At 35.3% G+C, this 21,706-nt stretch overlaps 2 protein-coding genes across 2 annotated transcripts; both read right to left on the bottom strand.

Annotated features, from left to right (window-relative positions):
• Positions 1-1,460: 1,460 nt before the first annotated feature.
• On the bottom strand, positions 1,461-4,241 carry LOC107887677 (3-oxoacyl-[acyl-carrier-protein] reductase 4). The gene is made up of 11 exons (XM_041098554.1): positions 3,782-4,241; positions 3,365-3,501; positions 2,975-3,028; positions 2,784-2,864; positions 2,656-2,701; positions 2,480-2,574; positions 2,357-2,389; positions 2,143-2,277; positions 1,986-2,079; positions 1,729-1,811; positions 1,461-1,627 (listed from the first exon to the last, which is right to left on the bottom strand). The coding sequence occupies exons 1-11, from the start codon at positions 3,960-3,962 to the stop codon at positions 1,595-1,597; spliced, it is 972 nt and encodes a 323-aa protein (XP_040954488.1). The 5' UTR covers positions 3,963-4,241; the 3' UTR covers positions 1,461-1,594.
• Positions 4,242-4,517: 276 nt separating this feature from the next.
• LOC107886518 (protein Iojap-related, mitochondrial) lies at positions 4,518-6,307 on the bottom strand. The gene is made up of 4 exons (XM_016810507.2): positions 5,875-6,307; positions 5,700-5,787; positions 5,246-5,343; positions 4,518-4,719 (listed from the first exon to the last, which is right to left on the bottom strand). Exons 1-4 carry the CDS (start codon positions 6,184-6,186, stop codon positions 4,648-4,650), a joined length of 570 nt encoding a protein of 189 aa, XP_016665996.2. The 5' UTR covers positions 6,187-6,307; the 3' UTR covers positions 4,518-4,647.
• Between the last annotated feature and the right edge of the window lie 15,399 nt (positions 6,308-21,706).

Here is a 21,706-nt window from a genome sequence, read left to right as displayed (position 1 = left end):
ATGAAAATGTTGAAGAAGATGATACTTTTCATCTTTCCTATCCATTATTTTCTATTTATATTAGGTTTATTTCTTAATTAAACTTAGTTAAATTAGTTAATTATATTAGTTTACTTAATTAATCTATCATCATCACACTGTACACTAAGTCTTATTTTAACATGGTCTAATTGCTTTTTTTGGACCTTTATCTAATTGCAATTTGGGTCCCCCAAGCTATTTTCTAATTAAAAATTTATAACGCTTAAAATTTTACTAGTTAGTCCTTAAGCCTTAATTAATCACTAATTAGGCTAAATTACTTATCCATATTCAATTCAACGATACCCTAGCTCCATAGATATCCTTATTTAATATTTACATACTCAGATTACGGAAACAGGATCCTAAAATCGTATTTTCTAACACCACTAAAAATCGAGTCATTACATTTATAGGAAGAGGTCATGTGTAAGATGATGCTAACACGTTGGACTTTCTATCTAGCTATCATTACGAAGCGTGTGGGAGGGATGTCTTTAACGAGACTAGGATGTCTATGATATGACAGATTCTGTCGTTCGTTCTGACTTTGATGGGATAAAGCAATTGAGCTCACGTGATGTTTGGTAACTAACAACTTCATATTCCTAATAAAGATTAGGTCATCTGTTGCCCAGGTAGTCATCCTGAAAGGGTGAGCTTGCAGGTAACCTCACAGTCTTCTGGTCACAAGCTTATTGTTCAGGCTTCTTCTTGGCTTGCCACATGTTTTAATGCGAATGGGGGTATAACAGATAGATTTGGGGAGATTGCATACCTTGGATTTGGGATTGAGAAATTTTTTTTTTATGTGAGGGAAATAAAAGTTTGTTAATTCTATTAAGGCATAATGACAAATTAAGTCTTTAACGTTTATATTTTTGTTAATTTGACCCTTACTTTTTTTAACTAAATTTGACTTCAACCTTTTAAAAAGAGTTGAATTGGTTCATTGAACTTTCAAAAAAAAAATTAAATTGATGGTTTTTTAACAAAAACACTAACTAAAACGTTATATTGTTAAACATGACAACTAGCATTACAATTTGCATTTTCTTCATGTTAATTTTTTTTAATTTTGAATTTATTTTTGTTCTGAATATTTTATAATTTTTAAATTATTTTTTGTATGGCATATAAAACAAATAATATCATGTCATCATTAAGTACACGTGGATTGCCATGTGAGTTGTTATACTAACATCTTTAAAAAATTAATGTTTAATTAGTATTTTCATTAAAAAAATAATTTGACTCTTTTAAAAGGCTAATAAATAAATTTAACTAAAAAAATAAGAATCAAATTAATAAAAAGAAATTGTAAACGAGTGCTAAATTTATTAATAAACATTTGTTAGTTCTTGAGTCTGAATTATGATTATTTGAGTCGTATGAATATGAGGTGGTTAAAAAAACGCATATTGGCAAAGCTCTCCTTGTAAAGCTAAATTCCGGAATTCTTGTTTATTATATTTAAAAAGAAAATACTATCGAACAACAGCATCCACTAAACAAGGTATACATTAATTAGAGATCCCAACTGCAGCTGCTTAAGAACCGGCTGAAAGTTTATCTACATGACCATGCCTCCATCAATGGTGAACACCTGCAACACAACAATGTCCGACTATCAGCTAACTCAAACAAATCAACCATTGTTCCGGTTTTATATATAAAAAGCCATAATGAAGAAAGCAGATTCATAACCTGTCCTGTGATGTAATTAGAAGCCGGGTTTAGGGCCAAAAATTCCACCAGTCCAGCAACTTCTGCCGGTTGACCATACCTTCCTGTATCCATAATCAACACAGTTACCACTACTGCAACTGTTACTCAGCATTTGAATCAACTGAAACTAGGATATGACATTAATAATGTGTTTATAGTAAAAGCCGTAGGAAGACAGTTGTACGTGAGTACAGTAAGAATCAAGAAAGTTATTGATTTTATATTATCTCTCTCACCAAAGGGGATTGTTGTTAAGATTCTCTTCTCAATATCTCCACCAAGCTTGGAAGTCATATCAGTTGCAATGAATCCAGGGGCAACAGCATTGACCTGGAACGATAATTTTTATACAACATTGTTTATCAGAAGAAGTAATAACCCAGGAAAACTTACATTAATGTTTCGGCTCGCATATTCCCTTGCAACAGTCTTTGTCAACCCAATCACTCCTGCTTTAGCAGCACTGTAGTTAGCTTGCCCCAGATTCCCAACCAGACCAGCCACTGATGATATGTTTATTATTTTTCCCTGAAAATACAACATATTCTTAAACAAACACTCTTCAAGCATGGTTAAACCAACTTCAAATGGAGAAATATGTTACTGCCTTTCTCTTCTTCATCATGACTTTGGCTGCTGCCTGCAAAGAGCAAAGTGAGTCAGTTCCAATAATAGATGACTCAAAACATCAACTAGAATAGTGAGTCATATGTCCAGCATTCGTTCTGACCTGCGTACAAAGAAACGCTCCTGTAAGATTCACATCAATAACCTCCTGCCATTGTAATTTCGTCATTCTCATCAACAAAGTATCCCGAGTAATTCCTAAAATCGTGTTCACCAGATTAAGTGAGAAGACAAAATCAAAATCTAAATCATGAGAAGAGAAAAAGGATTTTACATAACCTGCATTGTTTACCAATATATCAACAGTTCCCCATGCATCTAGTGCCTGCCAATACAAACACAAAGTCATGACATCTACAACAGAATTACAAATATAATTATGAAATGAAAGACAACATTGACTTTACGGTTTTTATCATTGCATCCACATTAGCTTCTTTTAGAACATCTCCGCCAAAAGTAACAGCCTGACCACTGTATGACTCGATCTAGAATACAAAGGCATTTTGGTAACAGCTTTTAAAGCAATGTTTAAGTGAAAAAGAAGTAATCCCAATCAAGTATTCGTGTAAATTTCATCAAAGGGCATATAGTTCACCTCTTTTGAAACTGCCTCAGCCTCCTTCGACGACCTAACGTAATTTACTAGGACCTGCAATAGCAAACAAGGCATCTAAAACCGTCATTTTCAAAACAAATAGTAGTAAATAGAAAATATTCTTCAATTTTGAAACCCTTGATATGCATGCAATCATTATCAGCAGACAGCAAATAAGCATGAAAAGCTGAATGGACCATGAGTCAGCCTACTTAGCCAGCAGATAGTTTAGACAAGTAATTTAATTTAGATAACGGTAATCATGAGTAGTTTATCCTCAGGAATTGATGAGACCGACAACCCATTCATATTTGAGAGATATTTGTACTACTACCGACAGTAAGTGATGTATTTTTCCCTGTAAGATACTAATAAGGAACACCCGCTAACCTTGCAACCGGCTTTTCCTAAGGCCAAGGCAACTGCCTTACCGATTCCTCTAGAAGCTCCTGTAACTATGGCCACTGGAGCTTCCACTTCTTGAGCTGCTTCAGAGCTAGCTTGTTCAACACGCTTGGCTCTTACAACTGAAAAAAGAAAAACCAAGAACCCAAAAATAAATGAAAAGATCAAAAGCCTATTTAAGTCTATCATGTGTCTCGAAAATTTTCAAAAACTGTCAGATTATCTTCAAATATTGCTTATCATTCGTTAAACAGCAAAGTCCACAAGCTCCGACGATGAATTTGACTATAATGCAGCATCCTTAATTCGTAAACCTGCAGTTTTTTTTTTCCCTGCTAAAAGAACTATAAAATATGCCGTAAGGATTAGAATGACTGCTCTAAAGCAAAAGAAAACAAGTACTGGAGGAAGCAAACGATCTCCTCGATCTGCACTGAAGTCCGATACAAGGCTTAGTATGAACCGATCCGATTCGACAGGAAATTGGAGACCATTGCCGAGTCGGAAGAAATTTTGGGTCACTAGAATCACCGAATATAGAAACAGAGTTCAGGGCAATGACACTGGATGCGGCAACAGCCATCGGAATGAATCAGCAACGAGGAGGCGGAGGAGTGAAGAAGAACAATTTTGATACTTGCTTTTTTGTATAAAAAAACTAGTGAGAATGGGCAATTCCAACAATATTGTTATTCAATTTATATTATTTCAAGGACTTGATAATTGTTCAGTAATGGGTCCTTGTTGCCCTCATAATTACAATGAATGGATTGATACAGCCAGCGGCAGGTACTATCCGTTGGGTGGCAAGTCAGTAAAATGAATGGTGTTCTGAGCACTGTAATGTAATTTAAACCTGATTTATTATATTGATTAGAGGAAAATTAGGTTAATCAGCTCAACCGTAAGCAAGTCACATGCACTGCGTGATTTGGACTGACGTCTACGCATATAGCCCTCTATATACATGAAAAAACCTCGGTTAAAAACACACCTGTTGGCAAGTATCCATATCCAATATTATCACCCAAAACCAAGATGAACTAAGTAGGAAAAAGACGATAACCTGAGGGTGATATCTCCTTTGCAAAACAGAATCAGGCAACCAAAAGCAGAATATAGAAGGCAGCAGCAAACATGAAAAGAACTAGTGATCATATATCATTATATAGTTTCCAGTACAACAAGCAAAGAACCTTCTCATGTGCTAACAAACTACAACTGCAAAATCCAAGTGATAAACCCATGAAACAAAGGAACTCTGTCGATTAATCACTTCCCTGGGCTGCCTTTTTGGAATTATTAATACGCCGAACCTTTACAAAAACTTTTGTCAACTCCTGAAACAAACAAGACGGAAAGATTGGTTAACAGATCAACTAGCAAACATATATATACTTTTTGCATCTCCGCAAGAAAGATTTTGACAAAAAATACTACAAAAAGCAAGAAAGGAAGGGAACGAGAGACCCCGAGGAGATAAAATATCCTATAGGTAATCAATATATAAAGTTCATTTCGACTGTCTAAAGGGTGAAATGTGAAAAATGTATAACAATTATTAGCTTTCGAACTCAGTGAGTAGAATATCTCAAATTAACTAATCCATATTCCAAACACAAGAGATAGGACTCTAATTTTACATTGGAGCACCTTACTGTAAAATATGCCATGTTCAACTTCTATGACCTATGGAGGTGTAAGACCACAAAACCAATGGAACTGAAGGAGACAAGCATTGTCACCAATTAGATAGAGAAGCTGAACCTGACCATCTCCGATCATCTGGGATCTAAACAGTTCCATAAAATATTTACACTATAAGATTTGAAGTACATCATTGTAGATTAAACTAAACAAACTTACCTCAACTGGTTCCTTCTGGGCTGGCTTTGCAGTCCAAAGATTTTCCAAATTGTAATAAGCTCTTGCCTTCTCATCGAGAGCATGAACTATCACTCGGCCTAAATAAAAGGAACATAGCCACACAAACAAATCATCCAAAATGGTACAATTTGCATGAAACTATAGAGAGTACATAGAATTATATACTATCATTCCAAAAAAATTTCTTATAGTTGAAACTGCTAACCACATATACGTGTTAAGCCCTAAGAAACATTATCCCACGAGATCCATTCCTTCAAAGCAGCTAAATGCAGAGGCAAATAGAAACATTTTGATTTTGCATGAAAATCATTACCGACAATGGTATCTTCACAACCTTACGCATTACATTTCTAAATATAAGCATGCGAAGAAATTGCTAATAGGAAACAACAAAGTTGAAGCTAAAGGAAAGAGGGAAAGCAGCACGAACCAGAGTCGATAACAATCCATTTTCCCGTCTCTTGCCCTTGCACGCTGGGTAATACCATCCTCTTAGCTCCTTTTTGCTTCTGCTTAACCTGTACCAGCAAAATAAACAAATAATCGCAGTGAGGATCGAGGAAACTAGGGAACAAAATAGAAAAAGAAAACCCATGAAACCGCACCTTGTAAATTAGGGCTTGGGCGATGTTCTTAACGTGCCACTGGGACCTACCGGTGGCAATCACCATGAAATCTGCCCAATCGCATTGGTTACCAACCGGAACCACTGCCACGTCGTCTGCTCTCACGTCGCTTAGAACCTTCTCCACCTCTTGCAGGCTCAGCAACTCATTGCTTCTTCTCTCCACAGTGGATGAAGAGAACGTCTGATTTAAACCTGAAAACCCCAGCTTCCACGAGCCATTTGTGAGAGAGGAGGAAGGCAACGTTTTTGCAGATAGATGCAGATATCGGGATCTTAAAGTCGCCCACATCAGATTTCAACTCCTCGAGATTTTTTCAACTGAAAATCGCCACTTCCTCGAGCTAAAAGAAAATCCCCAGTTCCTCACAGCAGTTCATAAAATAAAATAAAATAAAATAAAAATAAGTAAGGGCCTACCGACGTCGTTTTAGTTATTGCCTCACGCCTAGACTTGTCAATTGGGCCTATCAGGCAGTGAATTTAGAACCCGGATTCGGATTTTAAAATTTTTGAATTACTTCTGTTAGGTCAGTTTCATGCTTGAGTTATTTTAGATTTTTGAGTTTTTAAATCATTTGAATTTGGGTTTTTAGCTTTTTAGTAATAGATTTTTTTTAATTGAATTATTTTGGGGTTAAATTATTTCCACTTTTACTCTTATTTATTGGATTTGATTATTAAAATAGATAATATTTATTTTTTTAATTTTAAAATAAAATTAAATCAAAATTAAATAAATTATTGAATCAATGTATATTTATTATAAAATCAATAATTACTGAAAATATTTTTAATATAAAATATTATAAACTAATATAAATTTAAATTAAATTAAACTATAATAATGAAACAATAAAAATGTATTTGAATGGAGGAAAATAGTTATTATGAATTAGTTTATTGTTAAAAGCTCATTATAAAAGTTTTATTATTAGTAATATTTTTAATTTTCAATTTTTATATTTTTTTGTTAATAAAATTTATTTAATCTAAACTTTTAATAGTTTTATTGTTATTAACGTTATTTAATCTAAAATTTTTAGAATAATAAAAAATTTTATGAGATTTTTAGGATTTGAAACACATGTAAAAATTAAAATAAAAATTAGTCAAAATGGTTTTTAATCAACCAAAATCAATTGAAAATAAAACATTGATTTTTTTTTTTAAAAAAAAGGTTGAACTAATATAGAATCAAATTGAAATTGCATTTTAATAATTTCTCTTTCACTTATTAATTTGACTTGCAAATAAAGAGACCATATATATTTTTAATTAAATAATTATTATATTTACAAATGGTTATCGAGATCATATGGTATAGGATGAAACTGCATATTTTAGAATAATAAAAAATTGAAATGCGCAATTTACAAGTTATAAATTAAAACAATTTAATAATTTAGTATATAATTGTTATTTTTATTTTAAATTGTACTTAATATAAGTTCAAGTCATATTAGGTTATTTGTTTGGTTATTTTAAGTTTGGATCGTTTCGAATTTAGGTTAATTTTTAAGTTGAATCAAATCAAGTTGTTGACTTTTCATGGTTTAAATCGGGTTTAATTACAAGTTAATCGTATTAAATTTTTAAGTTCATATTAAAATTAATAAATCTACTTAAACCCCTATATTGATATTGAAGCACTAGCATTTTGAGAGTTCGGAAGAAAATGAAACCAAACATCACTCTTACGCCTTGTGTTTGAGGATGATTAAAACTCACACATACGATAGGCATATATCCACACTATGTCTAAAAAGAATTATCAAACAAAGGCCTACCACTTGCTTCCCGAAGGTTTGAACTTGGGTGGGTTCTATAGGTAAACATTCCTTGATCACCAAGTCAATCATGGGAGTTCTAAAGATCTGGTTTTTTATTAATATTTGTTCTTTTTCTTTTACATAATTTGTATAGTTAAAGAGTTTGATTATTTTTTAGATAAGATATTGAGTTTGAATTTTGTAGATACTGAAACAATGTTACAAAAGTTTACCTCTTTTTTAAAAATTTAATTTGATTCAACTCCAAATATAATTAGATATAATATGATTATAGAATATAGAAAGATATTATATAAAAATAGTAACTTCATTAATTACTAAGTGAAAAATAAAATAATAAATATATTTATAAAAAAACTGATAGAAATAACAAATAAGACTTTAGTTGGTTAGTAAAGAATAAATATTAAAATATATATAAATTTGGGTTTAAATTTTATTATGTATATATGTTTTTCTATTTTCCATAAAAAATATATAAAATGATAAAAATATATTTAAAATAATACATTTTAATTTATAAAATAATATCATTATTCAACTGAATTTGCGTCCTGTGATATTAAAGTCAGTAAAAAGTTTAATATTTATAAAGAAAAATTATATAATTTACTTTATATTATATTATATTTGTGATATGTAATACATGAGCGGAAAGCCACAAGCCTCACGTGCAACACCGACCGTAAAGCAAACTCGAACTTCAACGAGACGAGACAATCATATAAATTTTCTTTCCAGTAAGTATTATTTTAACCTTTTCTCAAGTTGTTGCAAATTGAACAGTAATAGAAACCGATTAGGATTTAACAAGCGTAAATATCTCTTTAAGTCCCTCGAATTTTGAAATACAGTTCCTTAAAATCTTTTTATTTTTTAAAAATGAGCAGATAAAGATAATCAATAATATCATTAATTATTTCTGGTAATATATGATGCATTTTGAATTTAAAAATTGGGAATATATATAATATTATAAAAACTAAAGCATTTTAGAATTCCAAAAAATTGTTAAAATTATAAAAAGGTCAATACAATTATAAACTTCAAAAAAAACTAAAAATTTTATTCAAATTTTCAAAAAGATAATAAAATTTCCTATTTTTTTAAATACAAATAATCTTCAAAAATTTAAAAAAACAAGACAATTGCCAACAATTTATTAAAATTTACAAAAAAAAATGAATAAGGTATCCATTAAAAAAAAGGTGATAAAAATTTAATAGAAATGTTATAAAAATTTAAAAAAATAAAATGTTTGGAAAAGTAAAATAAAAAACTGGTGAAAACTTTTAATTGTTTTCCAAAAGGGTAGAGTGTCACATTTAAATTTTAATAAAATTTGTCAAAATCTTAAAAAATAAACCCAAAAAAGGATTAAATTTATAAATTTCAAAAATATCATGGAATAATTAGAATTTCCAAACGTTCCAAATAATAATTAATTTTGATTTGAAACTTTTGAAATTTCAATTAAATTATAATTTTTTATCGAACTTCTTTTTCCATTTTTTTATTTTTATCATTTATGAAACAAATTGTCAAAATATTTTCTTTTATTTCATTTTTTTGTTATTTTTTACTTTTCAAACTTAATAAAAATATTTCTAAATTTTTATAATTGAAAATTCTTTTTATAATCATTTTTATATTTGTTATGACAATTACGTAATGCATGATTTTGAAATTGAAAATAATTGTGGTGTATATTGTAAGTGGTCTAAAGGGGTATTAAGATGATGGTTTATGATGTAGAACCCACAATATTTAAGACAAATACAAGATAAGAATTAAATAAAACAAATGTAAAGAAAAAAGAAAATAGTTTTAAAAAAAGTTAAGGAAAATTTAATTTTAGGAGTGAATAAAACTCGATTCGACTTAAAAATTTTAAAAAAAATTGAATTCTAAGTTAAACTAATTGAGTTATTCGAGTCAACTCGAATTTTTTTCGAATTTCGAATTCGAATCAAGTTTAATTTTCGAATTCGAATAATTTGCCCCTCACTCTAACCTTTACTTGGGAACTCACCTATCCCATAAGTGATGGTCGGTCTAATTTGCTGAACCAATAGGTTATCATACTTGCGACTATACGAGATTCCCATCCCACTTGCTCGTTTCCTCTCTACAGGCTATCATTGTGGCGGTGTACCTGCATTAGACTTTCCTCAAAGTAGAATAGTCTTGACAGATATTTTGTCCTCATGACAGAATCCTTATCCTGGAAGTGAAACTTCTATCCTTTCCATGAGATTTTCCTCTCACGTACAACTTTTTTGGGCTAGCCCTGGTGGCTCTTCATGACGGATCCTTGCTTACGATCCTCAAACACTTTTCCCATATTATTTTCCCATAGTTAGGTTAGCTTTCGCACGGCCTATCTTCCTCTAATTCTTGTCGGGTCCTTGTCCATGACTTGTCAACTTTCATATCTATCATTATCGCTTTCATCATTTTTGACAGATTCTTCATTATCCGCTTGCCATATTTACATTTTCTTTTAACTCTTCTTCCACTTGCATAGTTTCTCATGCTTGGCACATTGGCAATATACCTCGTGTTTGTGGTCCTAGTAGACTTTAAGAGTTGTCCTAGCCGAACTATGGTCTTACATCTTTCTTACATTATCGGATTTATCCCATGTTTATTGCCCCAATGGACTTTATCCATGTTAACTGTCCTAGCGGATTATCTCTATTCTGTGTTTATTGTCCTAATGAATTTTCTATGTTCTATGTTTATTGTCCTAACAAACTATCTCTGTTATGTGGATGCCATGGAGTTTTTCATCCATGGTCTTACACCGATCTACCCTCCTGGCATACTATCATATGATGCAATAGACTTTTTCATTCATGGTCTTACTCGTTATACCTAGCTGCCATAATATATTTCATCTACGGTCTTACATCGTATACCTTATACATTGTACCATGATTTCATGATATCTTTCATCCATGGTCTTATGCTACATACCTAATACTAGACTGCCATAGCGTATTTCATATATGGTCTTCCGTCATATACCGTCGTCATGGTGTCGCCTCGAAGGACCAATCGATACCGCTGTCGCGGTAAATACCTTTCCATAATACAAATTTCCCTAATCCTCCTCCCATTACCTTATTTACACCATCTAACCTTGATGCTCGAACACTATAGTTTTCTCTCCGCAAGGCCCAGAGCTTCGCTCATGGCAATACTAACAGGATCACTCCATATTTCCCTTCCTAACTTCATCTATCTTATAAAGGTATTCCCCATAGTTTTCATGTAATGCATGCACATATCATCATTGTTAAGCCCAATTTCTGCCCGGGCCCAATCAAACCAGCCCAAGTTAAACATCCCACTAAACCAACCACTAACTCCATCACCCTACTAAACCATCCACTACCTCCATCACCCCCATACCCTACTAAACCATCCACTACCTCCATCACCCCCACTAACTCCATCACCTTACTTGTTATAAGTTGTAAAATTTGGTTATAAAAGCCATGGAAAAACTATTGTAAGGGGGGAATTTTTTAGAGAATACACATACGAAATCAAAGAGAATACAAATCAGATTTTTAAGGTAACTTTTTATATTATTCAATTTTGTTTACTTTGGCGTTCACATTTTTTCTTTACACAAACGAAAGAAGGGAAAAGAGAGGGAGTTTACCTCTGACTTTATTTCCTTTCTGATTTGGCCCCAAAGTTTCATTTTTAATTCAATTTAACCCCTTTTTTATTTTTGTTATTTTACTGTTAAATTAATTAATTTGAGCTTTATTCTCATTATTTTTATATTTTTTTATTATTTTCTATTAATTTAATTAATTTGAGTTATGTTTCATATTGTTATATTATTTATTATTATATATTTATTATGTAAATATATATATATATATATATTTTTAAGCGAAGTTAATTATTTTAAATATAAACTTCTATTATACATAGACTTATTATATTATTTTTTTATACCATTGTTTATTATCAGTTACCATTTTTATATCAAATTATTATTATTTACTATTTCTCACTATTACTAATTTAACATTGTTATTCCAATATTTTTTTTTACTATTATCCCCCATATTTAATGTTATCGTCAACATATTTTTTGTTATTATCATCATGTTTTTAATATTATTATTAATACTATTAGCACAATGTTTATTACATTATTGTATTTATTATTACTGTTGTTTTATTAATTATTTCTATTAATTACTATTATTATTATTTTTTATTATTTATACATGGTTAGAATTATTCTCATATTATTATTTTCATGTTGTCTATTATCATCATTTTTAAAAAAATCTATGTCCTTAATTCATTTATCCATTGATCTTCTCTCAAAATTTTTCAAAATAAAGGCAATGTTCGGTATTTAAAGAATTCGAAGAATCGTGCCCTAACGTACTGGGTTTCGCTTTCTTTGTTTGTCTTGAATATTCGAATATCCTCTTACCAGTTCACTCTAAAAAAAATTTAAAATAAAGGCAATGTTCAGTATTTAAAGAATTTGAAGAATCGTGCCCTAACGTACTGGGTTTCGCTTTCTTTGTTTGTTTTGAATATTCGAATATCCTCTTAAGGCTAAAACGCACGTTTTAAAGGCAAGCTCACAATTGAGGGTCAACAATGTTGTGTCCTAACGTACTGGACTTAATGTTTTACCTTGAGGTGAGATGGTCTTTAATACACATTTGACTTACCTAAATGTTCTAAAAGCCAATAAAAGGAGGATCCGTTTTGAACTTTGTCCAAATCTTTAATTTTCAATATTAAGACACTAAATAATCAATCAAGTACCAATTTTGGGCGTGTCGAGGGTGCTAATCCTTCCTCGTACGTAACTGACTCCCGAACCGATTTTCTATTTTCGTAGATCAAAATCATCGTTTTGAAAATTTTATTTATTTATTAAAAACGACCATGTTTTGAGGTGATCCAATCACACCCTATTAAAAACGATTGGTGGCGACTCCCAACTTTTCGTTTTCAAAAGTCGATTCCCCGTTTTCAAAAAAATGGTTTCAACAGCTTGGCGACTCCACTGGGGACCAATAAGAGAGTGGAGCTGTAAATTGATTATTTTCTGTCCTCTTGTGAAATTTAGAAATTCAGTTTTTCTAAAAACACGATCCTCGCTTTGCATTTTCTGTGTCCTTGTTGAGTTTGTTTTTTCGTTGAATTTTTTTATATACTCTCGCATCATATCGCATGACCGTTGTGGTCACACCTTTTAAGTGGGAGTGAGAAACTATGCTTTCGTGAGGTTTTCACCTCCGCATGCGCTAGGGGATCGCTTCCGGAATACATCCGTACTTATGTCTTCGTAAAGTTTTCACCTCCGCACGGGCATAAGGAAATGTATTCCCCTGGACCGAACTTGATCTATATGAACCTATAATGGGCGAGGGTCGAGGAATCTGCTGGTTCAGGTACCCCTTTCTTTAGAACTGAACCACATATAGTAAACCCTAGAAGCCTACCCTAGTTAGGGCTATGCCAAACCTTAGTGATTACCCAGATAGGTGTTCTAGGTTGTTTATTTCTCCTGTACTAACGTGTTTCATTTTGTTTATGTTTGTATCACATTACATAGCATTTTCATCATAAAAGGAGGTGTCGATATACGGTTCAGTTACTAATAGAAAGTTTTTTCATGAAGAACGAATTCCTTGATAAAGTGAAAGACAACGCGTTTGTCCAAAGATGGTCGGAGAATGCACAGTTCGAGAAAGGTGACAGTTTGACAAAGGAGTACACGTCAGAGTTATGGGACTTTACCCTATTAGTGTGGTTCAGAATGATCTTCAGGAGTTGAAAGAGTTATGGAGTCGCTAGAATGAGGAGATGAAGCAGCTACTCTACTATAATTATGGTGATATTCCTTATCTCCTCGGTATTAAAGTAGATAGGTATTTTTTCAGCGCCATGGCTCAATTTTGGAATTCCGCCTACAGTTGTTTTACTTTCGGAAAGGTGGATTTAGCACCTACTGTCGAGGAATATACAGCTTGCTTCGTTGTCCGATGTTTCAAGTTGATAAGATTTATTCTAGAGCTGTCACTACCCCAACCTTTGTAAAGAGGTTTATGAACATCACTGGGATGAGTGAGCAGTGGGTTGCAGCTCGAGTCTAGCAGAAAGGCAATGGAAAGTGCATCCCTTGGGAAAATTTGAGAGATCTGATCCTGGCACACCCTGATATGAAGAAAAGAGTTGATGTATTCGCCTTGAGCATATACGGTTTGGTTATTTTTCCTAAAGCTTTAAGGCATATAGATGAAGCAGTCGTCGATCTATTTGACCGATTTGGTAAGGGAGTCATTCATGTTCCTGCAATCTTGGCTGAGACTTTCAGATCTTTGAGTGCATGTCGAAAGGCAGGTGAAGGCAGATTTATTAGGTGTGCACAACTCTTGTTAGTGTGGTTTCACAGCCACTTTTGGAGGGTAGAAAAGGCCTCTTACCGACCTTTTCTCGGAGATTACTTACCTTTGAAGGAGATAGTGACCATATCGAGAAGAGATGACATAACAGAGGAAAAATGGATGGCGATACTTCAAAATCTCCAAGAGGAGGATGTCAAATGAAAATCCCTAAGATGGTTTCTGATAAGATTCTCTACCGATGTGGGAGTTATGATTGGGTCCCTTTGTTGGGGATTTGGGGAGCCGTTGGATATGCCCCTCTGCTTGTATTGAGACAATATAGATCAAGACAATTTATACCGATAACGCATGGGTTAGCTCAGAGTGGGTTCTCGTATAGGGAGAAAGACTCCAAGAAAAAGAGCCGCGAGATTTATAATGCTTAGAACCAAACCTGCCAGATAAAGAGAGTTGTTGTGAATCCAATGGTGACTCCTGAATATAATGAATGGTGGAGTAGAAGGGTTAACAATAATATCCCGATGCCAAATTTAGAAAAAGCTCGACCGATAGAGGAATATCTACGAGTGGTCCATTCCGAATTGGAAATCATAAAGCGAGACTTCGAAAAGAAAACCTCAGAGTTAGAAAGAAAAATAGAGCAGTTGGAGGAGGAAAAAGTGTACTTAAAGCTGGATGTTGATGTTCAAAAATCCGAGGCTGAGAATTTGAAGAAGAGAAAGAGAGAGGTTGAGGTGGACCTGGATAGTCTGAAGACTGATTACAAGCAGCTGTATAAGTTAATGAGAAATGCTGGCTTGGGTAAAACGTCTGAACAGTGGAGGCAAGAAATCCAAGAGGAAAAGGCTAAGGCTGATTGGTGGGAGAAAAAGTTCCATGATGCTCAAGCTCGAGAAGTCGCTTGTAAAAAGAGTTTGGACGATAGCCAGAATGAAAAACAGATGTTAAGAGCTCGGGTGGAAGAGTTAGAAACGACACTACAGCAACATCGGAGTCGTAACTCAGTGATTGAATTAAGGGATAGCCTTAGAAAGATCGAGAATTTGAAGGGGAAAGTAGAAGAACTTGAGACTACACTTCAGAACTGGGAGAATCAGATTGAATTATTAGAAGCAAATAATGAGCAACTAGGAGAGCAACTTCACCGATCTCAGGATCAGGTCCAAGATAGGGATTACTTCATGGGCGAAGCTATAACTCAGATACGAGAGGTGGCTGATCATTTGCAGACTTTGGCGGTCCAAGCAGATGTGCTAGGAGTTAAATATGAGTTAGAGTCAGATCGGGGGCGAGAGTTAGCTTGCTTTCTTAGGAAAGTAAAAGCTTTGGGTGTTAGGGCAAGACCGTATATGTAATTCATTCTATGTAAAAGATTTTGTTTTTCAGTGAAGTTTTCTAAATGGAACTGAATTCGAATCGATGTCTCCTTTTTACATTTATGTCATGCATTTGCATTGCATAGCATCATAAACATTAAGTTGCACAAAAGAACCCTATTAATTAGTGATAATTTATCTAGTTACCTTGGAACATCGTTACTATACACGGAGGAAAACAAGGGATATGGATCAGAGGTTAGAGAAATTAGAACAAATGCAAAAGAAGATGCAGGAGCAACTGCAAGCTCAGATGCAAGAACAGCTGGCTAGGATCCAGCAGGAAATGAGGGATCAAATGCTGGAGTCCCGGAAAAACATGCTGGAGTCACAGAACAACATGATGAGCCAGCTGACACAGCTGCTGAATGGAGGGTCTGACAAAGGAAAAGGCCCTATGGGTGATAGTGGAAATGACAACGATGACTCTGCTTGTCCTACAAGCTTTGCCCCAATAAACATTCAAACACAGCCACCAAGGGTGTCTGTTAATGTTAAACCTCTATATCAAGCTGGCACTTCGGCACCTGTAAACTTCCCATCGGGCTCGTGCTCTAACCTTGGAGACAATATAACAAATCCTACGATCCCTGATTTCAATGAGGTTGAAGGGGACAAAGTAAAGGCAGAGCTCCCAAAACAGCTCGAGGATCAGTACAAATGGATAGAGGAGAAGTTCAATGAGCTAGAAAGTACTGATCATTACTGCGGAGTTGACGCAAAGGAACTCAGTTTAGTCCCAGACTTAGTACTTCCTTCGAAGTTCAAGATGCCAGAATTTGAAAGATATAATGGAACAACATGATGAGCCAGCTGACACAGCTGCTGAAGGGAGGGTCTGACAAAGGAAAGGGCCCTATGGGTGATACTGGGAATGACAATGATGACTCTGCTTGTCCTACAAGCTTTGCCCCAATAAACATTCAAACACAGCCACCAAGGGTGTCTGTTAATGTTAAACCTCTATATCAAGCTGGCACTTCGGCACCTGTAAACTTCCCAACGGGCTCGTGCTCTAACCTTGGAGACAATATAGCAAATCCTATGATCCCTGATTTCAATGAGGTTGAAGGGGAAAAAGTAAAGGCAGAGCTCCCAAAACAGCTCGAGGATCAGTGCAAATGGATAGAGGAGAAGTTCAATGAGCTAGAAAGTGCTGATCATTACTGCGGAGTTGACGCAAAGGAACTCAGTTTAGTCCCAGACTTAGTACTTCCTTCGAAGTTCAAGATGCCAGAACTTGAAAGATATAATGGAACTAGCTGCCCTGAGGCTCACATTACAATGTTCTGTCGGAGAATGACGGGATATGTCAACAATGACCAATTGTTGATTCATTGTTTTCAGGATAGTTTGACTGGGGCCGCAGCCAAATAGTACAATCAGTTGAGCCGTGCTCAGGTCAAATCATGGAAGGATTTGACACAGGCCTTCATGAAACAGTATGGCCATGTGACCGATATAACGCCTGACAGGATTACATTACAGAACATGGAGAAAAGGTCAAGTGAAAGCTTCAGGAAATACGCCCAGAGGTGGAGGGAAGTCACTACGCAAGTCCAACCACCACTGCTAGAAAAAGAAACGACTATGTTGTTTATTAATACCTTGAAGGCACATTTCATTAATCATATGTTGGGGAGCACGACTAAGAGTTTCGCAGACATAGTGATGTCTGGTGAAATGATGGAAAATGCAATAAGGTGCGAGAAGATAGAAACGGGGGAAGCATGAGAGGGTCAGCCCTAAAGAAAAAGGAAAGTGAGGTAAGAATGTGAGCTCAGGCTATTCAAAACCTGTCACCGTTAATCAATCGAGAACGGTAGTCACAGGCCAACAAGTTGCACCAAGGCAAGAGCCCAGCACAAAGAGAAATACTGAGATGATACAATTTACCCCTATCCCAGTGACATATAAGGAGCTATACAAAAGATTATTTGATGCACATGTTGTAGCACCATTCTACTCAAAACCCGTTACAGTCGATAGAAAATTGCATCCCTTTTAAGAAGTTAGTCGAAAGGCTCGTTGAAATGGGTATTGTGAAGTTCGACAACAGGTCTGGCGTAGAAAATCTGTTACCCAACCATGCTGATGAGAGGGTAAACGTAATAATCAATGATGCAGAGAAAAGAATTTGACAGGCATTCATCTTTGCATACTTGGGAGTGTTTTAAACGATGGGACGATGGAAAAGATCCCTGTATTTTTTAGGGCTAATCTAGAGTCATATTTAAAACACACTTGTTGCTTTAAGCCTAGAGGCAATAAGAATACTTTTGTGAAATAGGCTTATGTCTAGTGTCTTTATTTCAATGAAATACATTTTTTTGTTTCTTATTTTAAACATCTGCTCTTTACCATTTCATTCATGATCATACCATACGAGTAAATATTCTTAGTTTCTCTTGTTCTTCAAATTTTCTTTCATCCTTATAACAGGTCTCCAGATATCAATGATATGAGTGACACTGTTGCTAACTTAGAATCTCATTTTGAGCGAGATATGTGTTTAGTGAGACCTCAAGACTTTGAAGATGACTAAGATTGTAGCTTATCTCCTGATCTGTTGATGACGGTGAACAAGATAAGAAGCAAACCTCATGTTGCAAAGAATCAGTAAAACCCATAATCTTCTTCTATATGGGGCATGTGTACCGTCAGATTGATTTTGCCAAAAGCCTCTGACGAGTATCGATTCTTTTTGTGGTCGTCGATTATGTTGCCAAGTGGATAGAAGCTGCCTCATATGTCAATGATGCGAGGTCAATAGCCAACATTTTCTATGTTAGTATGGAGTACCGAAAGGGACCATATCTGACGATGTACTAAATTTAAATAGCAGTACGTTATCTGAAGCATCCAGGCTGTTCAATATTAAATACCATATCGCCCGAAAATGAACGGTACAAAAAAAAAGATCATGGGAGCCTCTATCAGAACCTTCACCGGGGTAACTTTTTTCATTGATTTATGGAATGAATGCAATTTTGGCAAGGTCTCTTCTCCACGAGTTTCGTCAGAGTTGAGTAAATCCAATTCCGATGATCAAGTGAACCTGATTGAAAAAGGAGGTCGAAAATTATCCGTTACAGTCAAATGATAGGAAGTGATGATGGAAAGATCATTCCAGAAAATTTCATCAAGGAAACTTCGTTTTGGGAAGGATCCTTCCCATACAAAAGGATCTCAGTGAAAATGGATGTCAAATTGGGAATGACCTTATCCCTGGTAGGGGCATTGATGTTGATTAAGATAAATGGCAAGAACTTGCCTGACCTTGTGAACTTGGATTTAATCGAAGAATACTTCATTTTCAAAAAAAAAAAGAAAAAAAGGAAAGAAAAAAAAAGGAAAAAGAAAAGAAAAACAAAAAAGAGAAAGAAAAGAAAAGCAAAGGAGAGGCCAAGGCGAAAACCCGCAAAGGGCGCTTTGAGACCAAAAGGGATTTAAGTTGAAAACCCGAAAAGGGTGGCTCAAATTTGGATAAAAAGTGGGGCATACAGTAGTCTTACTATGCCTGAGTTAACAATGAGGAAGTATGCTACATCTTGGGGCATTGACAAAGTACTTCGGATCACCTAAACACATGTTGAGCTCAAATGGTCATCAAGAAGTTTGTACAGAGAAGCTCAGGCTGCAATATCTGGGGCACTTAATTTTCTATCTTACCTATGTTTACTATCCTTAGTTGCCTTATTCTTTTCGAGATACACCCCAATCATTTTTATTTTATTACCTTGGATATCTCCGATTACTTTAATTGTTACGAGCTATGCTCTTAATTAATTTCATTCTTATCCCTTGCCATGATCTCTTTCAAGCATTTCGTATTGAAATATAGATTAAAATATTTCTACAAAGGAGATTCTGCTTATGACTCTAGAAGTTTCTAAATAATACGGGAACCTGAAACAGGACTATTGTTTAGAATTTACCGAGCCTAAGGGTTGGAATTGTCTGAGGGACTACCCCTTAAGATTTTTTATCAAATATATCAGAGACAAATGTTGCATCGAAGGTACAATCTTGACGAATAGCAAGCAATGTCAACCCAAGCTTTAAAAGGGGATCATTCTCGAGAGAAAGATGGTATTTTGCATCTATGCAAATATCAAGCATATACATCTGGTCATGACATATAAGGAATGGTGTAGCAGACCAAATTAATGGAAGAAGAGTCAAATCCTATACCCTTAAAATTGCGGGGGAATGAATCGGAGAGGAATTAGATTATATTCCCCCAAGTTGCAGTAGGAGAGTTTGAAGATGGTGCAAGCCTTATATCCCATGAAGTACAGTGGATTGGACCTTGAAATTATAGTGGGGCAAACCAGTTAAAGAAAATAGATTGTTTCTATGAGTTTTCTGTCAGAAAGTAGCAGCTGAATAAGAAAGACTCATGTCAGTGAAGCGATAGCCTTAACAGACAGCGAGTTATGGTAGCCCAAGCATTAAAATGGGATTATTTTCATGATATTCTGCATTTGTACAAATGTCATTCATAATACATTTAGTTAGGGGCATTTGATTCATGTTGATCATAGCATCCTAATCATTTAGCATAAGCATAAACCACAGGAAATCACTTCTACAGATGGATTCCCTAGTAGACAGTGTAGCAAGATTGATTAAAATTACAGATTTCGGCAAGCCTTATTCCACTGAGCAGGAGTGGAACAGGCTAAATATAGCAGATCTCATCCTACTGGCAGGAGTGGAATAGATCAAATTTCGACAGATCTTATCTTCGCTGATCAGGAGCGGAGCAGATCAAATTTTGGCGAATCTTACCTCCATGTATCGGCAATGGAGCAGATTTCAGCGACCAGCCTTCTTCACTGAGCAGGAGTGAAGCAGGCTAAATATAGTAGATCTCATCCCACTGGCTGGAGTGGAATAGATCAAATTTCGACAGATCTTATCTTCGCTGAGCAGGAGCGGAGTAGATTAAATTTTGGCGAATCTTACCTCCATGTATCGGCAATGGAGCAGATTTCAGCCACAAGCCTTATCCCACTAAGCAGGAGTGGAACAGGCTAAATATAGCAGATCTCATCCCACTGGCAGGAGTGGAACAGATCAAATTTCAGCGGATCTTGTCTCCATGTATCGGCAATGGATCAGATTTCAGCCACCAGCCTTATCTTCACTGAGCAGGAGTGGAGCAGGCTAAACTCTAGATCTTATCTTCGCTGAGCAGGAGTGGATCAGATCAAATTTTAACGAATCTTATCTCCATGTATCAGCAATGGAGCAGATTCAAACCACCAGCATTATCCCACTGAGCAGGAGTGTAATAGGCTAAATATAGCAGATCTCATCCCACTAGCAGGAGTGGAACATATCAAATTTCAGCGGATCTTATCTCCATGTATCGGTAATGGAGCAAATTCAAACCACCAGTCTTAACCCCCTAAGCAGTAGGGTAACAGGCTAAAAACTACAGATATTGTCTCATTAAGCGGTAGTGGAGCAGATCAAAGATACACGCTTTAACTCCCTAAGCAATAGAGTAACAAGCTGAAGATTATAGATCTTATCTCCCTAAGTAATAGTGGAGCAGATCAAAGATACACGCCTTCACCCCCTAAGTAGTAGGGTAACAGGCTAAAATTTACAGATCTGGGCTCGCCGAGCAGTGGCAGAGCAGATCAAAGATAGACGCCTTAACCCCTTAAATAGTAGGGTAACAGGCTAAAATTTACAGATCTGGACTCACCGAGCAGTGGCGGAGTAGGTTGAAGACTCGCTTTAACCCCGTAAGCAGTAGGGTAACAGGCTAAAGTTTACAGACTTGGGCTCGCCGAGCAGTGGTGGAGCAGGTCAAAGACTCGCCTTAGCCCCCTAAGCAGTAGGGTAACATGCTAAAATTTACAGATCTTGGCTCTCCGAGCAGTGGTGGAGTAGGTCAAAGACTTGCCTTAACCCCCTAAGTAGTAGGGTAATAGGCTAAAATTACAGATCTTATTTTCGTTAAGCAAGAGCGGATCAGATAAAGTTCCAACAAATCGTATCTTCATTTAGAAGCAATAGGATGCAGTGGGTTGCGATAAGGTTACACCAAAAAGCCAAGATCTGACAGGACCGGGCAAAATTAGCCTTTGTAATCTTTGCTTTGTTCCCATTACATGACAACGAGCAAAGAGGGGCAGCTGTTAAGCCTAATTTCTGCCCGGGCCCAATCAAACCAGCCCAAATTAAACACCCCACTAAACCGACCTCTAACTCCATCACCC

Source organism: Gossypium hirsutum, chromosome A03 (genome assembly GCF_007990345.1).
Source record: "Gossypium hirsutum isolate 1008001.06 chromosome A03, Gossypium_hirsutum_v2.1, whole genome shotgun sequence".
Classification (NCBI taxonomy): domain Eukaryota; kingdom Viridiplantae; phylum Streptophyta; class Magnoliopsida; order Malvales; family Malvaceae; genus Gossypium; species Gossypium hirsutum.
Note: the sequence above shows the minus strand (reverse complement) of the source record. Positions and strands in the feature narration are given on the sequence as shown.

Excerpts from the sequence above, each read along its gene's own strand:
- LOC107887677 (XM_041098554.1), bottom strand. The coding sequence starts at position 3,962 with ATGGCTGTTGCCGCATCCAGTGTCATTGCCCTGAACTCTGTTTCTATA. Across the intron at positions 3,029-3,364 it reads TAGGAAAAGCCGGTTGCAAG|GTCCTAGTAAATTACGTTAG; the intron begins GTTAGCGGGTGT and ends TTGCTATTGCAG. Across the intron at positions 1,628-1,728 it reads CTAATTACATCACAGGACAG|GTGTTCACCATTGATGGAGG; the intron begins GTTATGAATCTG and ends GTTGTGTTGCAG.
- LOC107886518 (XM_016810507.2), bottom strand. The coding sequence starts at position 6,186 with ATGTGGGCGACTTTAAGATCCCGATATCTGCATCTATCTGCAAAAACG. Across the intron at positions 5,788-5,874 it reads CCCAAGCCCTAATTTACAAG|GTTAAGCAGAAGCAAAAAGG; the intron begins GTGCGGTTTCAT and ends TTGCTGGTACAG. Across the intron at positions 5,344-5,699 it reads ATGGATTGTTATCGACTCTG|GCCGAGTGATAGTTCATGCT; the intron begins GTTCGTGCTGCT and ends CCTTTTATTTAG.